The sequence below is a fragment of the Culex pipiens genome, chromosome 1 (assembly GCF_016801865.2).
Source record: "Culex pipiens pallens isolate TS chromosome 1, TS_CPP_V2, whole genome shotgun sequence".
NCBI lineage: Eukaryota > Metazoa > Arthropoda > Insecta > Diptera > Culicidae > Culex > Culex pipiens.
Window position 1 is genome coordinate 65,823,992 of NC_068937.1, and position 23,245 is coordinate 65,847,236.

Here is a 23,245-nt window from a genome sequence, read left to right on the forward strand (position 1 = left end):
CGTAAAATTCACAGCGGGCTGCTTGCGCTCGTAATCTCAGCACAAATTGCTTGAACGATTCGCCAGTTCGTTGTTTCAACGAGCAGAACTCCTCCAGTTCGACTCTCTCGTTGCGTTTACCGACGAAGAAAGCATTCAAGCGCTTGATCGCGTTGTCGTATTCCGGTATCTCCTTCGGCGCAAAGGGTATCACGGCAGGCGCCGGGTGGATTTCATCTGGCACCGGTCGACGAGCGTAAACATTCTTCATCTCCAGGACAAGTTCGAATGCCCTAAACCATTCCTCCCATTCACGACGCAGGTCGGACACGTCGACCGAGTCGTTGAACGATTCCAACAGCCACTGCTTGTCGTTTTTTTTTTTTTGCTTATATTGGCAAACGGCCCTCAACCGGATTACTTGGTCTGATTTTCCTGCGCCCCAGCCCTCAACTCGGAACGCCGCTGTGTGCGGGTCACTTGATTTCATTTTCACGTCCCAGTCCTCAACTGGAAACATCACTATATGCGCGTGCCACGGCCCTCAACCGGGTCACTTTTTTTTGTTTTTTTTTTCGCGTCCCAGCCCTCAACTGGGAACGCCACTGTTTTTGTGTGCCGCGGCCCTCAACCGGGTCACTTTTTCTATATTTTTTTTTCCGCGCCCCAGTCCTCAACTGGGAACGCCACTGTTTTTGTGTGCCGCGGCCCTCAATCGGATCACTTTTTCTATTTTTTCTGCGCCCCAGTCCTCAACTGGGAACGCCACTGTTTTTGTGTGACGCGGCCCTCAACCAGGTCACTTTGTTTGTATTTTCACAGTATTTAACTGTGTTTGTGCGATAGTCTTCAGCAAGGTCACTTTAGTGTGCGTTTTCGCACGTCCCAGTCTTCAACTTGATACGCACTAGTATGAGTGGTAGCCTAAAGACTTTGTTCTTTCACCTCACCAATACTAGAAGGAAAAAAACGCGCTTCACAGCCGCCATTTTGACTATAAATTATTTTGATGAAACCAATGATTTCATCGATTAAAACATCGATAGGCCTCATTGTAACAAAAAAACAAAAGAAACTGTCCCGGCAAAACACCTTCCCAAAGCAGCAGGCGACCTTCAACCTGGTGCACGTTCCCTGTGGCCTCCAGTCTCAGGCTCTTCCTCAAATGGCCTCCACTCTCAGGTTCTTTTAAATTACTTACCGACTGCGCCAAATGTAGAATCCGCCGGGGGGATAAAACTTATCACTTTCGGACCACTTGTAGAATCGCTCGCCAACTCACTCTCGACCTAGGGTAAAGTGGCTGATTCTCGACTCTACACTCACCTTCTCCCATATCCACTCCAGGGTTGTTAGCGCTCATTACACTACAAACGTCATTCATTCACGCGCGCTTTCTCTTTCTTTCTCACTTTTCATTCATTCTGTATCCGAGTGCCGAGCAGTACACTGCCGTTCTACGCATAATTGTCTCATGTCATTTTTGGTCGATTCTGACCTTTTGTCATTTTTAGGTTTAGTTTGACGTTTAATTTTCGAAAAACACATAAAATCTAGTACTTTGTTTGGAAATTCATTGAAAACAACACCAAGTCTGTTTGTCCCATCGTTGTACTTCTACGCAAAATTGTCCCACCAAGTATTTTCTATCACGAAATTATCAGTTTTACGAAGTATTGTGTCTTGTTTACCTATTGTATAGCAAGATGATTACAAATAAGAGTGATAAACTGCTTATTGGGATGAATAGGGACTTATGGGGTGAATAGGGACCCCACGGGACAATTATGCGTAGAAACACAAAAAACGGTCGAAAAATTTCAATCGCGTTTTTCTCAGTTGCACTTTTTTGAACATGGGACAATTATGCATAGAACGGCAGTACAGTCGTGTCAATAAACGTTAGTTTGTTGAGTTAATCAAACTTGTTTAAATTGACTACCAAATTCCGTTTCCTTTCTATCCGTGTCAACCTGCAGCTAGCCGTTTTCCCCCTCTTTGTTCCCAATTTCGCCCAGAGAATTTGCGTCACTTCCCCCAAAGCTCGGGTTGTACCGGTTGTACCGTCAGTGGGGGTGGCTATGGGTCAAAAAACGATACACCACTCGTAATTGATTGATAACAAAAACAATTTTAAAAACATCGAAAATCTTTCAACGTAGATTTTTTTTTAGATAGTTTACTAACATTTTCCCAAAATATGGTGGATTTTGATGAACACTTCCTTAAATGCGAATTAGGTTTTACACCGTGACGTTATTTGACAGCTCGTGTGCACTGTTTACATGGTCTTCGTCGATTGTCGACGAATTTCCCCGAGCAAAATCGACGACCGCATCGAAATGTGTTAAGTCCATGTAAACAGCGCACTCCTTTCTAACCTCCAAATCCGAATAAACAATCGAGTCGGCGTAAAACCTAATAGTTTGAAAATTGACCCAATCTCACCCCTTAGAGGGGGTGACATTGGGTCAAATGAAACTAAAATGATGCTCCAATACAACGACATGGTAAAAACAAGTCATCCAACAGTGTTTCTTGTTCGAGGAAATCGTATTGACATGCTACAATGTTTGAAGTGGAGATTTTCAAACATTTTGGTAGTTTTCGAGCAATTCCAACAAAAATATTAAAAAATAATTTTTCGAGAGGTCATTTTTGGCCAAAAACGTACCTCAACTTTAGATAGCTGCCAAAATAACAGGATTTGTTCTAGGAACGAGATTTTTCAAGCGAAGTATTCTTAAGATGTCCCCTACACAAGCCATTAAACAGAGTTCAGTTTCATTGAGAAGAATCTGAGAAATGGTAAAATCCGTAAATCACTTTGACCCAATCTCACCCCCCAGACCCAATGTCACCCCCACTGACGGTACTGAACGATTTATATATTTAAACACATTGACTAACTACTACCACTTTAATAAGTCTTAGTTTAAGCACATGTATGTATGACACAACATTGTTTGATTTATGGTCATATGGAAATATATCTCATGAAAATATATTTTAAACTGAATTTTATCAAAAATAAGCAAAAAATAAATAAACGCATTTAATGAATTGTCTCAGTCCAAAAATACATTTACAAATTAAAAAACATTTTCAAATTTATTTTCCTTTAAATACAATACTGCTCCAACCAAATTTGACTTCAACATTGGCTTTCCATTTGCGAACAGATTCGTGATGCTAACATTTTTTTTTTGATAATCTCTAATCCTCTTCCATTAGATCCCAATCAACAATATTACGGGGGTTTCCCTCAACAACCTGGATATGGACAACGATGCTATGCGCCGCCATATCCTCCTCAACAACAAATGAACCCTGGTTACCCCCCACCTCAGTCATTATATGCGCAACCTGGTAAGATAATTGACTTTGCTAAGAACAAAATGTTTCAATATTGTTAATACTATACAGGATCTGCACCGCCACCAGGATTCCAAGGATTCCCTCAAGTTCCTGGAACTACCGGTCCAGAAATGGGTGGTTATGGAGTTTATGATCCGGAAAACCCAGAAGCTAAAAATTTTGATTTCTCCGACCAATCTATAAGGAGAGGATTTATTCGAAAGGTTTACTCAATATTAACGGTGAGATAAATTCAAAATTGAGATAATTCACAATAACAAAATTCGTTTTTAGGCCCAACTAAGTATCACACTTGGATTTATCTGTCTGTTCATGTACCATCGTCAAACAAACATTTGGGTTAAGCAGCATCCGGAAATGTTTTGGATAGCTTTCGGGGTAATGCTAGTCACGTTGATCTCAATGGCATGTTGCGGTAGTGTTCGACGCAAAGCTCCCATGAACTTTATCTTCTTAACTCTGTTCACTTTGGCTCAATCATTTTTACTTGGAATTACCACGGCACGGTTCAGTTCTCAAGAGGTATTTTTTTTCTAGGTGCCATCCACAAATGTTGTAGTATTTAAGGGGGGGAGGGGGTCTGAAGGCTTCTAAGTTCCATATGGGTCATTCCACCTGAAGTGTACAAGATAAAATACAAATTTGAAAAGTACCCTCTCCGATCCTGCTCAAATTTGGCAAGGCTGTTGATACTATCAAAATATGCAAGAATCCCGAATTTCGTCCAAATCGGAATACCCCCCCACCCCCCCCCCCCCCAATTTTGCTTACTTACTTTACTTTTACTGCTCGTACAACCTCGGGGTCATGAGCTGTCTCCAGATGCGTTGCCATCTAACTCGGTCCTGGGCTGCTACTCTCCAATTCCGCTGCGGAACTCCCACACTTTCCAGATCTTCCTCCACCTGGTTCAACCACCTTGCACGTTGCGCCCCCCTCCGCCGCGTTCCACCCGGCTCCGAATTGAACACCAACTTCACCGGATTGATAGTTTGGTTCGGTTGGCGCGCATCCAGCGCGTCCGGCATTCTCGCGACGTGTCCGGCCCACCTGATCCGGCCAGCCTTGGCGACTTTCCGAATGCTTGGCTTGCCGTACAGTTGCGCCAGCTCGTGGTTCATCCTTCTCCGCCACACATTGTTCTCACGTACACCGCCAAAGATCGTCCTAAGCACTCGCCGTTCGAAAACTTCAAGCGCTTGCAGGTCCTCCTCGAGCATCGTCCACGTCTCGTGCCCGTAGAGGACGACGGGTCTTATCAGCGTTTCATACATGGTGCACTTTGTACGCCGGGAAAGGTGACCAGACCATAAGGTCTTGTGGAGTCCGTAGTAGGCACGACTACCGGTGATGATGCGCCTCCGAATTTCTCTGCTGCAGTTGTTGTCCGACGTAACCAACGATCCGAGGTACACAAACTCCTCCACAACCTCGAACTCGTCGCCGTCGATCGTCACGCTCGGTCCTATGCGAGTCCTAAGGGACTCGGTTCCTCCTGTCAGCAGATACTTCGTCTTCGCAACATTCACCTTCAATCCAACCTTATCCGCTTCCCGCTTCAATTCGGTGTACCGCCTGGCCACATCCTCGAACGTTCTGCCGACAATGTCCATGTCGTCGGCATAGCAGATGAACTGGTTGGATCGGTTGATGATCGTGCCCCGCATGTTGAAGCCCGCCCGCCTCATCACACCTTCAAGCCCAATGTTGAAACAGAGGCCGGAGATACCGTCGCCTTGTCGCAGTCCCTTGCGCGATTCGATCGGGTCGGACATCGCCCCCGAAATCTTCACGCTGCACCGTGCCCATCGTCGATTTCACCAGTCTGATCAGCTTCCTGGGAAAGCCGTTCTCGTGCATGATCTTCCATAGCTCTTCGCGATCGACCGAGTCGTACGCGGCTTTGAAATCGATGAACAGGTGGTGCGTCGGGATCTGGTACTCGCGACACTTTTGGAGGATTTGGCGTAGCAAAAAGATTTGGTCCGTCGTCGATTTCCCCTCCACGAAACCGGCTTGGTACGGCCCAACGAAATCCTTTGCTCGCTCTGACAGACGACAGAAGATGATCTGAGACAGCACTTTGTAGGCCGCGTTGAGAATAGTGATAGCTCGATAGTTCTCACATTCCAACTTGTCCCCCTTCTTGTAGATCGGGCATATTACTCCCTCTTTCCACTCCTCCGGTAGCTGTTCTGTGTCCCAGACCTTGACTATCAGCCGGTGTAGACAGGCCGCCAGCTTGTCCGGGCCCATCTTGATGAGTTCAGCATCGATACCATCCTTACCCGCTGCTTTGTTGTTCTTCAGCTTCTTGATGGCATCCTTAACCTCCCTCATCGTGGGTGCTGGCTCGTCCTCGCCGTCCACCATACCGCTGACGTCGTTTCCCCCGTCGCCCTGGTACTCCGCCTCTGGGCCGTTCAGGTGCTCGTCGAAGTACTGCTTCCACCTTTCGATCACCTCACGCTCGTCCGTCAAGATGCCTCCGTCCTTATCCCGGCAAATTTCGGCCCGCGGCATGAAGCCTTTCCGGGATTGACTGAGTTTCTTGTAGAACTTGCGCGTTTCGTTGGAGCGATACAGCTGTTCCATGTCCTGGCACTCCAACTCATCCAGGCGGCGCTTCTTATCCCGGAAGAGATGGGTTTGCTGTCTTCGCAACTGTTTGTACGACTCCTTGTTCCCACGGGTGTTGTGCAGCAGCCACTTGTCCCGCGCTGCTTTCTTCTCGTCCCAAATCGCCTGACAATCCTCGTCGAACCAGCCGTTCCGTCGAACTCGGTCCACGTACCCGATGGCGCTCGATGCCGCTGCGTTGATGGCTGCTTCCATATGGCTCCAGCAGGCCTCCAGAGGGGCTTCAGCGAGCTCACCCTCGTCAGGCAACGCAGCTTCGAGTTCCCGCGCGGACTGGGTAGCGACCTCAGGATCCTTGAGTCGCTCCAGGTTATACCGCTGCGGGCGACGGTACCGGATCTTGTTGACCTCGGACAGGCGTTCACGCAGAAAAAAGAATTATCAATTCGACAAATTTCTGCTATCATTTCGATAAATAAAATTATCGGTTGGCAACCAATAATTTATTTTATCAAATTTGATAAGTTTTCTTATCGGTTTGATAATAATTATTTATCAATTTGACAAAATAATTTATCGATTTGATAATCGTGATTGAAGAAACGTCAAAACAAAAGTAATCAAATCGATACAAATATTTATCATTTTGATAAATTATTTTATCAAAACAATAAAAGGTTTTTGTTAAAATGATAATTTTATTTATCGCCATTTTACAGGTGATTATTTCGTATTTTTTTAATGTTTCAAATTAAACAAATGACGTATTGCCAAAATTGCTTTATTTATTTACATAAATCCAAGGTTTTACTGTGGGAATAAATAGGTTTAGCACCAACCGCATCCTCGCATTTCTATGATGTCGTTGACCTTTTATGCTGGGCTCCGTACTTGGTAAATTATGACTCTTCCGCCTTCCGTATACGTATATTGGACCATTCGGCTGGAAACTCCGCAAACGCACCAGACTCTCCCGATACCGGATGTGTCGTGTTGTCGTGTTCACCTGAAATAAATTCAATGGTTAGCAAGATAAATTTGTACTTTGTCAAAAGATCCTGAGCGCCATGGGTTCCTACGCAGATATGACCTTTGGAAAAGTAAGCGAGCTATGGAAACTTTACTTATTTTGACTCAACGCAAACTTACCACCATCGATGCTAACATATGATTTCTCTGTGCCCGGATGATGCTAACAGGAATTGTGCGGCGGCTACTGTTTGGGTTGCATAAAACAGTTTTGGTCACCGCCGGACTTGGTCGTCGTTCCCGGTTTACTGGCGTAGGGAATTTTGTTGTTTTCCGGGTGCTCAATAAATTCCGACCTGATTCTGCTGCCTTCAGCTGTTTGTTTATGTTTCGATGACAGAAGAAAACGTGCATGCGAAAAATTTCAAACGATAATTTAATTTATCAAAATAACAATGAAATTTGTCGTTTTGATATGAAAAGTTTATCGAAACGATAAATCAACTTTATCAAAACAATAAATGAAAATTATTGAAGTTGATAATGTGATTTATCAATTTGATAAGGCTGAAATTTTCTGCGTGTTGGCGCAGCTTTGCCACCACCAGGTAGTGGTCTGAATCGATGTCCGCGCCACGGTAGGTTCTGACGTCGATTATGTCCGAGAAGTGCCGACCATCGATGTGAACATGGTCGATTTGCGTCTCCGTGTCGTTTGGTGATCTCCAGGTGTACTTGTATAGGGAGGTGTGCTGGAAGAAGGTACTACGTATGGCCATGTTTCGGGAGGTAGCGAAATCGATGAGTCGTAGGCCGTTCTCGTTCGTCTGCTGGTGAGCGCTGAACCTCCCAATAACCGGTCTAAACTCCTCCTCCTGGCCGACTTGAGCGTTTAAGTCGCCGATGACAATCTTGACGTCGTGTTTTGGACACTTCCTGTACTCGCGGTCAAGAAGCTCGTAGAAAGCGTCCTTGTCATCGGCGTCGCTTCCCATGTGCGGGCTGTGCACGTTGATGATGCTCAGGTTGAAGAATCGGCCCTTGATTCTCAACCGGCACATTCTTTCGTTGACTGGCCACCACCCAATCACGCGCTTCGCCATTTCGCCCAGCACTATAAAAGCTGTCCCCAGCTCGCGTGTATTGCCGCCGCTCCAATACATAGTGTAGTCACCGTACTCCCGGTGGTCCTTCCCCTCCCAGCACACCTCCTGCAGCGCCACGACTTCGAGACCGCGGACCCGCAATTCGTTTGAAAGAATGCGGTCGCTCCCATCGAAGTTGAGAGACCTGCAGTTCCACGTCCCGAGTTTCCAATCCCTGGATCCCCGAAAATCGGGTCGGCGATTGGATCGGCTCGCATCTGGAGCTCTCTGCACTTGGTTTTTACGGCGGGTGCGTGTAGCCATCACCAACCCCCTGTCTCGCCGGAGGACCGTCGTACCAGGGCTGTTTAGAGTCCCACCCTGGCACTGGGACTGTTAGTCAGCCGCCCCTAACCTGGGGAACAGACGCTGTTCCGAGCCGCCCCTAACCTGGGGAACAGTCGCTCGAGGGGGGGGGGTCCTAACTCTATCTGCTGTAAGCCGCCCCTAACCTGGAGAACAGACGCTTACCTCAACGATGGAGCAGGACACCGGTTTCCTTGAGCCGCCCCTAACCTGGGGAACAGACGCTTGAAGGGGGGGGGGGGTTCACTCGCTTCTATGGGAGCCGCCCCTAACCTGGGAACAGCCGCTCACGGGTAGAAGGCGTCGAAACCCCACTTGTTTTGGGCCGCCCCTAACCTGGGGTACAGTCACCCAAAAACGGGGTGGAGGGGGGGGGGGGTGTGCACGTACGATCTGGTTGATTGATTCACTCCACTTTAGCACAAAAAAATTTCTTTTAAATTTTCAAAAACTTTTAGTTCATTTTATTCTGCCGCACACTTTTTTCACTCCGACCCACTGTGCGTGTCGAAATTTCTTCCACACTTCCAAGCAGCACTACACCCAGCTCGTTCACGACGACGACGATACCAGCACACAACACAATCGCGGTGCGAAAGAACGAAGGCGACGACGACGCCGGTATTGTACTTGCCACGCGGGAAGCTCTTTATTGTTCTTGTTGTGGCTCGATTTGATCCGCAAATCGGCACAAAAAACTCGCGAGAATTAGGACGGATTCGCGATCGTCGAGCACTGCTTTTAATGTCCACCGGTTCACTGCAGGTTCCGGAGAGTCTCGACGGAATTTCACGCCGCGATGTACCGGCTGACAACGATTTTCGCGATAAATTCGACGGACCGGCCGGAGCGCGACACTACACCAGCTCGCACACTGGGCCCCAATTTTGGTACCTCCTAAAAAAAAACCTCCATCGTATTACGCAGGGTAATACATAAGAATCACTTATTGACGGAAGTAAAATATTATAAATCAAGAACACGCATGGAAGTTTCGTTCGTTTCTTTCCTGATTTAGAATATGTTCGATTAAAAATATTCTATCGGTGAAAACTGCGTTTTCAGAAAAAAAAGTGTGCGGTGAATTTCTGCGAGAGCCCACCCCGAGCAGGGGTAAATAACACGCCCACTGAGAATTTTGGCTCGAGCCTCGACTCGATTCAGGCTCGATCTCGAGCCAGATCGACTCGATATCATGAAACTTATATGCAAGGTTCACAGCAATTATGAATGTGTGCCCAAATGTGTACAAAACCGTTTGCGCGTGTGTGTCAGTGTGCCAGCCAGCAGCAACAGCTGTGGTTCATTTTGTGAAACTGCGCTCAAACGGCGGGCCACACATTTGATTCCGCGCAACGAGATGCCAGACGGTTCCGGCACGAAGGTGGTCCAGATGCAGAGCCTGTTTGGCCACATCGGCCAGGTTAACGAAATCCGCCTGTATCCGACGTTCCGGTGTGTCCTGTTTGGTGGTGTCCTTGGTTAGCCGCGGTTACTTTGAGAGCAGCAGTAGGAGATTACCATCAACGGGACGATGGTTGCCGGACGCTGTTGCAACCGGAGGTGATGAACCGCATCGTCGGAATGTTTCCGACTCAGGTTCGTAGAAGAGATCTGTGTGGTGTGGTGAAAACGATGATAAACGTTTTTTTGCAGATAGTGAAAACGATCGTTAAAAAACTGGACAAAACCAATCTTCCGGTGTATCCACCGCTGCCGGTCAACCTTGTCGCGAAAAAGATTATGGAGAAGCGTCGCACTTAACTCGAGCTAGACGTCAAGTCGGACATTTGCTTGGAGAATCTAATGGACCACTTCAAGCACCCGGTAAGGTCAAGAGCACGCGGTGTGCAAAAAAGGGAGGCAGGGCTCGGAGTTCCGCGGCAACCGCTCCAACTCATTCCGGAAATTGCCCCATTCGAAGCGATCTTCCCCAGAAACAAACTGAGCCACTCCCGTTCGGGAGAAAACACCGCAAGTGCTCAAGTCCGGCCATCATAGTTTAATAAAAGTTTCATAATTAATCACAAACTTTTCTTTAAATATGGAAAGAAGATTATACACCAATTTAATATTAGAAGTAATACATAATAATAAAATGCATGCCTATCAAAAATTAATTGAAAATTAATTAAAAATCATGAGTGTTGCACTTACATGCTATATGTGGGTGCATATTGCAACATCATTCAGTCTGAGAGCATTGCATATACCATTTATGTGCTGTGAACATACGTGTTATATGCATTGGCATATTTCTATTCCTTATCCATTTTTATGCAGAGCTCACGCAGTTCATGTGCGGCGCATATACATGTCAAATGTAGAGGCACTCTGCAAAAATCTATATGCGAAAGTTATAGCATACATCATGATATTTATTTCAGTGTATTACTTGGGCAAATAACAGGGACCAAAATGTGCCCTTGGTTGCCCAGTAATAGATGGTAAAATACCATGAAATCATACAAAAATCTTGTATGTGGAAGGGCACAACAACACAAAAAAATATTACTGTAATGACAAAAGTAACCTTATTTTAATTTAAAAAGCTGGCAAAATTTGCTCGAGGGAATGTTTTTTTCTTGTGTTAAAAATTATAACTTTTACTGGTAAAGTTTTATGAAATCTCTTCACTAACTGATTTAAAAGTCTTAACTTTTAATACGACTGTATAATTTCTTTCATTTTGACGTTCTCGTATAACCGAGTACGCCTAAGTCCCAAATGTAAACAAACACTTTGGTGGGTCCGGTGCACCGCGGTGGTGCTGGTGAGTCTAGGACGCAAAGCAAAGCCGACGCGGAAACCTTTGTCAGCCAAACAGCAGCAGCGAAACGCCTTCGAAGGAAGGTGGTGCGGGTGCGGGACGGGGTCGAGTGCTCAAAAAGGACAAGGCCAGCTTCCTGCACGAACTGCAAGCTGTTCCGGGAACGGAATGGGTAAAGGAAGCTTGGGTGCTTTGTGGGGTTTGTGATTATTTTTGTTTGTTTTTGTAGGATGGAAGGTAGGAATGTGGATTCGCACCGGTTATATTCGGTGGTGGTGGCCCGGGATTGGAGGTTGAAGGTCAATGGCGCTGCCGCAGCGTTGCATGAACAACGAGTTTGCGTTGAAGAAGATAAACGTCTGGTTTTTGGACAAGTACGAGAAAGTTAATTTTCACGGTGAGTTGACGGATCCGACGAAGAGGAGGACGACTAGTGGCATAATCGGAGGTGGTCAGCGCAGATGTTGCACTCGGTGCAGGCGGTTTACAACACCGGTGAGTATTAAGAATGTGTGCAGTGGTTAGCCAACTTCACTTACTTCCATCTCTTTTAGCAACTTTCCACCCACAAACGCTCACCTCGCGACGGCGCAGCTCCAGCTGAATGAACCTGGACAGCTAGCCGGAAAATCTGTCATTCTCGAAGGAGGATGAAGTGCTCAAAATCGAATTCTGTTCCAAGGATCTCATCAACCCCATGTTCCGGATGCGCTTCCAGGATCGGGATCTCCCCGTTCAAGCACTTCACTTCCCAGTCGGGAAACCCTTCCCGAATCAACGGCCAACTCCTCCAAGACTGTCCTGATGAAGTCCGGCAACGTGACCATCCTGTTCTCTACACTGCTGTCGCGCATCGAAACGTCCATCCGGAACCGTCCAGCCTGGGGTCTTCGGAAGTGACCGGTGGCGTACCGTAAGAATCGGTACAGCTTGGACTCTGATGTTGGCCAACCTTGAGCAGAAGCGTTAAATACATTATACAAATGTTTTTTTTTAGCTTGCCGTTTTGACTTTTAAAAATAAATATGAAAATCAAGCTCATTTTTTGAAATTATCACTGTAGTATTAAATGTAGTTTATTCTTGCCATAAAAGGTTTACTTTCCAACAAAAAGTAAAACACTTTTACCGATACAACGATTTTGTTCCATAAATGCATGGTAGTATCAAAAACTTTCCAACTTTTAAATTAAAAAGTTTGAACTTTCTACGAATATTCACCAACGCGAACTTTTAATCCAACGAGCGATCTTTTTAAATTTAGAGTATTTTTTCTTCGTGTGTATACCAAACCATGTTATTCCAAGGGCCACAAAAAAAACCATTTCAATACCAAGTTGAGGTCTTCTGGATTTTTGAACATTGCTTGAATACCAAAACTTGGTATTGCCATGGTTTTATTTTTAGGTATTCCTGCGCCCTTGGAAAATCAGATTTTGGGTTTCCTGTGGTCTCACCTGGTTATGGTTTTGAAGATATTTTAAGGTTAGGCACCACGCAGAATAACCTCTTCTTGATGATTAGTTATAGCAAGAAAGGTCACGCGATCAGGATCGCGACGAGGATCGGAATGTAGATGGCGGTGTTGCGGCCCGGATTGGAGCCGAACATTCATTAGCTGTAGAACTCGCAATGCGCAACGCTGAACTCGGGATGATTCACACACGCTAGATCGTTGTCAATTTGTGGCACTGGCCACCGTTCTTGTACAGATCGTGATAACCTGAAGAAGAAGATTAGGGGTTGAAATCGTATAGGTTGAAATCTACGCTCTACTCACCCTTCAAACTAGATGGATTGGCGAGGCTTCGTTAAACCACACTTGTACGCGGTCATACGGGCAACTCGAATACGCCGGGTCGTTTGGGGGCTGCAGCTGAGCATTATCAGCTAGCGATTTTGCACCGCTAGTTCCGGTCTGGACCGCACAAACACCACATCCTCCCCGTCCGTGGCGAACGACGATCGTCAGATTGGGTATTTTGTTTTTTTTTTTCACGCACTTTTTGGAACTCTCCAGCCTCGACTTCGTTGAGCTGGGTGTGGCAGATCTGTCACCATTGCTGCCACCCGGGAACTGGAATGTAGGTTTTGATGGAATCGATGGAAATCGCCTTGCAGTCAAAAAGCTGTCGTAACCGGCACCAGCAGTCCCAGACGGCGGATGATTACGGGTGTGCTTATAGTTGAGACACTCCTACCGGCTCAAAATCTAAGCATCTGACGTGGTTCTGGCGATCGAGACGAATTTCTGCTCCACGCTTACCTGTTGCAGCCGGTCTTAAGAACCGCACACGGTGCCATCGCAGTCATTATTTTACCGGAACGTTTCAAAAACAGAGACATTAATCTGTTTGTAAAAAATGTTTTTGCCGACTGAATGACGTTTCATCTGGCTTTTGTGTGTTTTTTTTACATTCTGTTTTGCATGTCTGTTCTGTTGGTTGAAACACATGGGCGTATGTAGTAAAAATTGGGTTTCAAAACTTTTGCTGCTACCCAATCAAACCGTTTTCCGCATGACGGGTTCATTCCGCTTCGAATTCCGCTTCGAAAATTGCTTCGAAATTTTCTAAACGGAATCTCCGGTTGGACTCCGTTTAGATTCCGTTTGAGCCATTTTGGTACATTAGCGACACCTGCTGGTGTACGGCCGAACTTCAGTGACACTTCGCCGCGTTTCGCCGAAGCGGTTTTTCTTGCATAGTGTGAGTGTGGTCTGCTGAAGCAAACGTCAAACGTGCGTCAAAGTGTGCGCTAGAAAATTTCGCGATCGCAGCAGTCGAAGCCCACGCGGAAGAAATCCTCTTCCAATGGATAATTTTTGAGGTTTGAACTTGCTTTCAAGTGGAGGAATATTATTAATAAATATTAACATTATTTTTGCTTTTGCAGAACCAAGCCAATCCAGCCAGGAGGGAAGTCTCAACGAACTTTTGCAGCACATTCTATCGTTGCTGTCGCACGGCAAGCAAAATGAATTCGGCCTCGCCAACTCGACGTACACGCGCTTTGTTCAGCAGGTGTGCCGGGACTTTCCGCGGGAACATGCACCGGTGGTGCTAACGCCACTGCTCTACCCAATGGAATCGGAAGTTTCGGCCGAATCGCTGCTGCGGTCGTCCGCAATGGACACTGCCTGCTGCTGGAGAACCACGAAAAGAAGCTCAACGAGGCGGACGGAGCGGGAAAGTTCAAGCGCGAGCGGAGTTCGGAAAGTTCAAGGTCCCGAAGAAGGCCCAATTCGATCTGGTCATCCTAGTGGAGCTGCACGGGTTTAGTGATGGCAAGGGATCCGGAGTGTCGACCGGTGCCGCCTAGAATGACGTTTTAGGCCGCCCCGAGGGATAGTTTTTTTTTGTTAAACTGGAAACAAACATCAAAAATAAAGGGGCTTGGGGTTGGATCGCGTTTTATTTAACGACAAATAAATAAAAAATAGTTTTAAAATAATAAAAACCACTTGTTGAAGCAACCTTTCTGGTTGAATTCGAATCTAATTTGAACTCAACCTATAGACAAAAAAGAAAACCAGAAAGAAAATAAGAAAAAGAAGAAGCTGTCAAAGCCAACCTGTCCATTCCGTTTCGATTCCGTTTAAATTCCGCTTGAACCGATTTGCGGCGAAAACTCAAACGGAACCGGTTGTTGCGTTTGAAACGGAATACGTTTTAGAATCTAAAACGAACACTGTTTAGAATTCGAATCGAACTTTTTTCGCTCAAGCGGAATTCTAAATGGAATTCAAACGGAACGCGCTGAGTGGGTAGGGCTTGCGCTGTTAGCCAAACCAGGGATGTCAGATGCACAAATTTGTACTTGGGCAGATTTCTTTAGGTGATTAATTGTTAATTGATTTGCTAAACTTTTTATCTGTAAGTTCGACAAATCTAGAATTTTCATATCTTGCTTTTTGAGTGTTTTAAAATACCCCTGGCTTAAGGCGGTTTCTAAAACATTCAAAAAGCTAAAATTGCAAAATTTGAATTTTAAAATTTTGAAATTCAGGTTAAAGCGGTGTATGCACATCGGAAGGAACCGGTCAAGAATTTTTTTAAATGGGCAGCAGCGGCAGCGAAAACCAGCCAGATAGGGTGAAGAAAAGCCCCAAGAAAACGCTCCCTCTCCTTTGTTCTGCTGTTCGTAAAGCTGTTTCTTGACCCCTTTCCTTCCGATCTCCATACTAGCCTTAAAATAAATCTATGTCCTTTCACAAATTTTACATATAAACGCTAGATTTTACTCAATATTTTTCTCAAATATTGTGAAAAGAACCTGGGTTTATCAAATTTTAAATTTCTAGATTTTTTTTAGAGGTCCTGCAAACAAAATTTAAATTTTGACATAAAAAAAGCCGATTACCAACCTTTAATTTGCGTGTGTGACATTGCGTGTTGTAAGTGACATTGCGTGGAAAAGCGTGACAAACGGAGGGAGGGTGGGTAAATTTTGGCTGATTTGAGCATGACGTACTTTATGGATGAAGCCTTGGTCAGGAATAGCCGGCTTTTTGCCCATGCAGCAAAACTTGTTCGTCGATAATACTGTCACTGCCACGGTACTGTTGACGAATGAAACGAAAAGAAAGCGCTGACAAAAACAGAACAACAATCAGAACAGGAAAAAAACACAAAAAAAGCATGTGTTTCTATAGATTTCTTCAAAAAACATTAAAACACATCAAAAGTAGTTTAAAATTGTGGTAAGAAATTAAGCTGCCAGCGGCCCAACGACAAGCAGTCCAAATCTCAGATCAGCCGTTGTTTTTGGAGAGCCCAGAAGGGATTGGAGATGCGGAATTTTCTAGATTCAGTTAATGGAATCGATCCGGCTGGATTTTTTTAGATTGTGGACATCTCCAGCTTTGTGCACTCGAGGAAGAATGTACCCAAGTAACCACAAGCATTAAATCAAAACTCTAAATTCACTCTAACATAGCATTCCCGGTACTTTGAAACTTTTGTAACAGTTGCACTTGTTAGCATTTATTTATTTATTTATTTTGGTTTTTCCGTTCGTCTTTAAATGTAATTTGATCTCCGTTACCACGGTAGTCAATGTTGGTGATGTTAGCCCTCACGATCGTTGGTAACTTTCGTTACCGGTTTAAGACCTGGAGAGAGAATCTCGCGGAGGTCGCTCATATGTTGAATCCTTCGGGAAGACGGACGGTCAGAGCCATTGCCGACCGCTAGAGTGAGACGGGAACTCAGATCTTTAAAGATCCGAAGAAGCCCGAGGAACCTAGTACTCGTTCACTTTGTCCCAGACCTTTGTGAAGTGTGGAGTGCGCGGACTTTTATCCCGGGTTCCCCTTTTTCCAGTCCTGAGGTTTGAAAGTGGCGTGGTAGTGCTTCCGGTTAGGTCTTAAATTCTAACTTCTCCCCTTAGCCTAGTGCGCGGCCTAGCTAGAGATCAGGTAAACCGTTACCCCGTGCGAATTATCCCCGTGCATGTGCTAACCTCATTCGCGAAGTTCGAAGGCTTCGCTTCCTTTCGCCCTACCAGCCAAGCAGCACCAGAAGGAGATCGAGCGCGCGTCCACCACCGCCCCGCATCGAGTGTGGGACAAGTTTCATCCCGGCGCACGCTACATTGCCGGAAGGGACGAGCCGTCAACATCTCGTCCGAAGGAGTGTCTCGGAACTCCTGGCGGTCGAACCGCCCACGTGCTGGCCCGGAAAGCCAAGTTCCGGCCCGCGCAACTTCATCGAAGTCGACCGCGCGATCGCAGGTCGAACCGACATTGTCGTCCACGCCGGCTACGAGCACGCGGCGAGGAACAGCAGCAGCAGCATCAGCAAGTAACAGGAGCAACAGCAGTCCGGTGAGTCCGTTCTTTTTCATCGGATGAAGGGTGACGGCCACGAAAGGCGTCACGAACGTTTTTCCGTTCCGGCTGCGGCCGTAGAGCGGACGCCATTTTGATGGAGGGCGTCCATTTTGTTTAAAGCGCGTGTTGCCATGCGCTCGGGGTGTGACGGCCTTTATTGACACGCCCCACACGTCCACGAAACAGCACTCTAGTGACTTTTGTCTGCCGCAGTCCGCTTGACTGCCGGTGACGTCAGCGATCAGCTGTTCCAGCTGACGAGCTGAAGATTTGAGGTTCGGCAGCAAGCACAAAAGCACGGGGTAACAGAAGAACAAACAGTAGAAGTAGGGAGAGCAAACGCACACAGTAGGAAGATGGTTAGGTAGACGTTGAAGACGAAACAATGAATGAAAAATACAAAACCTTAGACTAGTCCAATAAAATGAGCACCTCTTTTTGATTTCCTACCTGAAGAATTTTGTGTGATTATTTGGAGTTCAATAAAGTCCCTGCAGTTAAAATGAGCTCACGTGTTAGTTTTTTTGGTCGATCCGGAGCGCTGCTTCCGTCACTTTAGGGTCCGTTCCCAGTCCTTTCCTCCCCAATGCAAAAGTTCTGCGTATTTCCCATGCTTCGTGAAGTTCTCTGGTGGCGGGTGTCGGTACTACCCATGATGATTCATACTGGCGGATTTCTGAGGAGCTTTTTCGAGAGGCTGAGCTTTCCGTACCGTTCTTGTGGGTCACTTTGGTACGCTGGCCGATTCGATCTTGCTTCTTCCCTGGGAAGAAGTTCAACCGAGCACCTCTTCGAGAGTCTCAAACCGGGCAAATTTAACATGGCGGGCAGTCTCCCTCACGGGAGTGGCGCATAAGCTGCACCGTTTGCAACCGGTCGAATCGCAACGGCTACACTTTAAATAATCTTTTGAAATGCTTTGAAACATTTATGCCATGGAACATTATTGCTTACTCTATAATAACATATAGATCAGCCATTTAGAGCTTCAAAGCATTTAGCACAAAAATGTTCCAAAGCATTAATAGAAACTTTTTATTTCACTATAGAGTAAGCCTTTAGTGTACCGGAACTCTAAATCAACTTCAAAAAATGTTTCGAAGCTGTGACACTTCTTTTAATGTTTCAAGCCTTTTAATCCACATTAGTGGAAGTAAATAAAGATTTGTGGCATTTAATTGAAGCACATCCACATGAAAGATCCGTTCGACAAATAGCTTCCCGGACATCAATTGGCCGGGTCCGGTGGTTTAGTGGTTAGCGTGGTAGCCTCTGAATCCCAGTATGGCCTGGGTTCAATCCCAGACGGACCCGGTGGCATTTTTCGAGACGAGATTTGCCTGACCACGCCTTCTATCGGATGGGGAAGTAAAACGTCGGTCCATTTGCGTAAAAGAGGTTTTGAGTGACTCACCACACATAACCTTCGGACGCCTAGAAATGAGCAGAAACTTGCAACAGAGACCACAAAAGACCCGTGGGTCGTTAAAGTGGATTACTTTGCTTTTTTTACATCAATTGTTCAGATAGGGGAGATGGAAGGCGCGCCACTCCTCTACTGAAACTTGTAAATTATCGAAAGCTGCTCATAGAAAGAGAGGGAAAGAGAGAGAAGAGGCTGCTTTGGTGCTGTGGAAAGCTTTTTGACACCACCACCCAAGTGTCGGTAATGTAGTATTTTGTTGTTTTTCTGAACATTACTCTATATCCACCCTTAACGTCGCCACTTTTGACTTTAATTCCACTCTACAAGGGGATATAGAGTTATGTAACTGTATATAGCTTACTTTATATTTTGATATAGAGTAGATAAAAAGTTATGTTTTAGTGTCCCACGGTTACTTGGGTAGAGCGAAATGAGTCAAAATTAGCTCAACCTCAAACTGTCCCCACTTGCCCCGGAAGAATCTCCTCCAAGTTCGAATTGGACACGCACAAGGGGTAGAAGAAAGTGGTTTGATGCTTCCGAGCGTATTCTGCGATGTCGACTTCCGGATGCCCGAGGTTGGTATGGACAATTGCGTACGCTGCGTTGGTTGGCTGACCGGTGGAAGTCAGATGCTGATACTTAACATTACGGCCACTCCGGAATGGTCCAGCTGATGGGAATACGTTGGCAGAAAATGAGAGGTTCCGCGTGGAAGCCGACCGCTTCCTAACAACAACACACTTGAACTGTTTTATTTTGATTAGCTGTCACTTGGCAGTCGTAATGAATATTTACATTTATTTCAAATTTACATTGACTGCTATTTACATTCTTTCAAGATTTACATGTTTCAGATTTGTAAATAAATGACAAAAGCTTTTCCGTTTACATCTGATTCACAGATTACATGCGATTAATTTTTACATGATCGCCTTTTACATCTGATTTAGCATTTTACATATGATTTTATTTTTACATGTACCAAGTTTACATTTAAAACATAGTTTACATGACGTGGAAATTTACATATTTTTTTCTGTGTAGCATAAATGTTCAAATATAATCGAAATTTGATTAATATGAGCTAGTTTGTATATATAAAGTAATTTGTTAAAAAATAAAACGATGGAAAAATCAAGTGTCCCAATTCGCCAAAAGGTCGGTACGAATTGGGACAGCTAAAAAAACTTTTATTTGATCAATTTAACAAAGCACACCCAAAGGAAAAATATATCTCAAAATCTGCAACAGTGGATTTGTTGCAGAAAATGTCATATTTCATAACATTTTTTGCATCAAGACCGTAGATCATTTTTGCCCGCGTGTAAACATTTCTGCGATCTGCTGTTCTCACTAACACATATAATGCTGGCCCGTCCCCGAGCATAATTTAAAAGAGAAGAATATGTTGGTGCTCTTTCACTCACAATTCATCAAGCGTCCATGGCGCGGTGGTAGCCTGTCGGATCAATAATCAAGAAGTTGGTGGTTCAATCCTCGTTCTGTTAAAGGTTTTTTTTTGTGAAATACAACCAAAAAGCCGTCGGTAATGTCGATAATTGTCGGTAACGGGCAAAAATGTCATACCCCTATATCGCAAAAACGGCATGAGGACAGTTTCCATGCAGATTCTGATATACTTTCATTCCGCCATAGGGGGATGGCGTCGCTATTTTTAGACCACATTTTCCACTTTTGCTCATCGAAACCGACTACTTTATCGACTTCATTTTGCTGGGCGAGATAGGACGCCGTCTATTTTTAGACGATGACTCAGCACTTTTACACTCTTGCGCTTAAAAAAACCAGGTGGCAGCACGATGTAACGCCACGTCCCTATGCATCACAATCATGCGACCGCCGTTTGGGTGCAGATAAAGGATGAAACTGATACATTTGTAACGGTAGTTATCCATCACATGAATGAAAAATAAATTAGGCTACCAAAAGTTTCTTTCCATTGAATTACTAACAAAAATGTTCAAAAATTGTCCCAATTCGCCCAGTTTTGCGGTATCAAGGCCATTAAATAGGTATAGTAAGAAAGATTGAAATCTCCCCTTTCGTTCGGTGGGTACCACTTTTACGTGTGTTGAACAGAAGCTGAGATATTAGTGTAGCAAATTTTGCAGTCGCGGTTTTTTTTTCGTTTCATTTCGCTCCGCGAAATTTTGGATTGCTAGCCTGTATTTTTAGTTCAATTTCTTTCAAAATTGAGCTTAAGATCGACCTTCTAAGATTTGTGGTTCCTGAGCTATCGCCGTTTGAAAATGGGTTTCACCGGCTTCGCTCAAAATTCGGGATTCTTGTATGTTTTGATAGTATCAACAGCCCTGCTAAATTTGAGCAGGATCGGAGAGGGGAGAGGGCTTCTATCGGATGGGGAAGTAAAACGTCGGTCCATTTGCGTAAAAGAGGTTTTGAGTGACTCACCACACATAACCTTCGGACGCCTAGAAATGAGCAGAAACTTGCAACAGAGACCACAAAAGACCCGGGGGTCGTTAAAGTGGATTACTTTACTTTGCTTTGCGGAGAGGGTAATTTTCAAATGCTGTTCCGCTTCAGATGGAATGCCCAGATTTGAAATTCGAGGGTCAATAATCCTCAAAAAAAAAAAAAAAAAATGCTGCGTGATTTGCGGATGGCGCCCATAATTTCACTACAGTTTCTGTAACGATTTCTATTTATTTTCTGTAGGTTTTGCTTGCAGTTGGAATTACAGCGGCCGTTTGTCTTGGATTAACTTTATTTGCTTTTCAAACCAAATGGGACTTCACTGTCATGGGTGGAGTGTTGTTCGTCGCAGTTATTATTCTCATGTTGTTTGGCATCATTGCTATTTTCTTTCCCGGCAAAACAATTACAATCGTGTATGCCAGCTTTGGAGCTCTGATCTTCAGCATCTACTTGATTTATGACACGCAGCTTATGATGGGAGGTGAACACAAATACAGCATTAGCCCGGAAGAGTACATTTTTGCTGCTCTAAATCTGTATCTGGATATCATTAACATATTTTTGTACATTCTTACAATTATTGGCGCTTCACGTGACTAATCATGTTTCAATTATGTTATCAATTCCATCTAAAAAGTGTAATCCGAACGTCTGTTAAGTAATTGTATGTTTAAACATTATAGATAAAAAAAATCTGATCTATGTAAAAATTAAAGCTTTAAAAATATTATAAAAAATGCTAAGAATGTTGGCATAATTATCTCGCTGTTTTTATTTATTTCGAAAACAAATATTTTCATCTTTTGGCATATCTACTAAATCGGTGAAAGGCAACCTCCAAAAAAAGATTAATGGAATTGTGTGTCCCTACTATTTGTAGTTTTTTCATAAGATAATTTAATGTGCAGCAGTTATATAAGATAGTAAAGAGTTGAATAAAGAATGATAACTCAGAATAAGAACATTTTTGAAAGTTTATGCTTTATTTTTAAAACAATACAGACATTTTTATTGAGATTTAAGATCAACGAACGTCGAAAAAAAAAGATAAAAAAGATCCAAATATTTTGTCTCAGATACAATTTTACACGCAGAAAGTTTTTTGTTCGATCAGCCTGTACGACGTTTGATTCAACTTAAATTTTGTCAAATATACATAATCAACAAAATTTTGCATTGAAACAAACCTGAATTAGGGCGTCCAATTTTCCCGGGTTTTGAATTTCCCGGGAAACGGGAAAAATATTTTTAGAATCCCGGGAATTCCCGGGATTCCGGGAAATTTTTGCAGCAGTCAAAAAATCTATTTTTTCATTATATTTGTTACGTTTTTCTTGCTTAATCCTGTGTGGTGCGAGCTCTGTCGCCGTTTTCACACCAGCTCAAACTGTCAAAATTGCACCAGCGTTTCAATGCTTTCAACGCTCATGGTATGGCAGATTTTCAAATCAAAATATATTTTTTCAAAGTTTTTTTTTTCAATTTTATTAGGCTTTTAATGAATTTTATACTTATAAATTGGAAGTTGTCAGATTTGTTTATGTCAAGCTTCGTGTGTGTACCGGGTTCGAGTTAGCTTTGAGCTATTCAGTTTGACAATTCTAAACCGACCAAAGAGATTGTTTGAAAAAATCGTTGTTTTGTGAGTTATTTTAATTTTGTTTACAGTCATCCCACATATTCGGAACACCCACAAATTCGGAACACTTTTGTGATAATTTGTCAATAGCATGAAAAATACAGCTTTTCTGTCGACCCTACTATTTTTAGGACCTTTATTTGGACATTTTTTGGCTATTTCACTAGTAAAAGTAATAATTTTAAAACAAAAAACTGCATCTCAAGACTATTTCATTCAGAGCAGCAAAACACTGCCTCCAAATTGCCTGTTCCATGATTGTGGGATGTTATTGTGCCTCCCACAATTGTGGAACACCTGAATTTAACTGATATTTTCACAATAAAAGTTATCAGACCATGGATAAAACATCACTAAGCTTGAGTGAAACTGGTTGCAGTGTGTGAAGTCATTATTTTGTTACAAATATGTACTCCTGGAGAGATCCAAAGTTTGTTTACATCCGTAAGAAAAAAGTGTTCCGAATTTGTGGATTTCGAGGGTCAAAGTTTTACTTCAAAAACTTGATATAAAAGTTGAAATTTGCAGTTGTTCGATATAGCATTCGAAAGATCGCAAGAAAAGCTTCCAAATGAAGGTCAAAGCGAATCATTAAGTTCAATTATTGATTTGCTATGATTTTTTGAACATTGGCCGATCTGTAAACTGTTCCGAATATGAGGGATGGCTGTAGTCTTTTGTAATTTGTGAATCAAATCTGGATTTGTTTCAGATTATTGATGGCCGTGATCTGCGTTAAATGTGGTTTCAATTTTGCG

The 23,245-nt window shown here is 44.0% G+C and overlaps 1 protein-coding gene and 1 long non-coding RNA gene across 4 annotated transcripts in view; both read left to right on the forward strand.

Moving 5' to 3' along the window:
* The window catches only part of LOC120430848 (protein lifeguard 1-like), a 65,899-nt gene extending 44,291 nt beyond the window's left edge, over positions 1-21,608 (forward strand). For all 3 annotated transcript variants that reach the window (XM_052706789.1, XM_052706790.1, XM_039595974.2), the window contains 4 exons: positions 3,214-3,348; positions 3,406-3,578; positions 3,631-3,879; positions 21,089-21,608. In XM_052706789.1, the coding sequence (XP_052562749.1) occupies positions 3,214-3,348; positions 3,406-3,578; positions 3,631-3,879; positions 21,089-21,448 (917 nt within the window). In that variant the 3' untranslated portion in view covers positions 21,449-21,608. The remainder of the gene's footprint in view (positions 1-3,213; positions 3,349-3,405; positions 3,579-3,630; positions 3,880-21,088) is intronic.
* LOC120430850 (uncharacterized) lies at positions 11,482-17,404 on the forward strand. Its single transcript, XR_005607747.2, has 2 exons — positions 11,482-11,622; positions 11,682-17,404. It is a non-coding gene; the product is annotated as an uncharacterized LOC120430850 (long non-coding RNA).
* Positions 21,609-23,245: the final 1,637 nt, after the last annotated feature.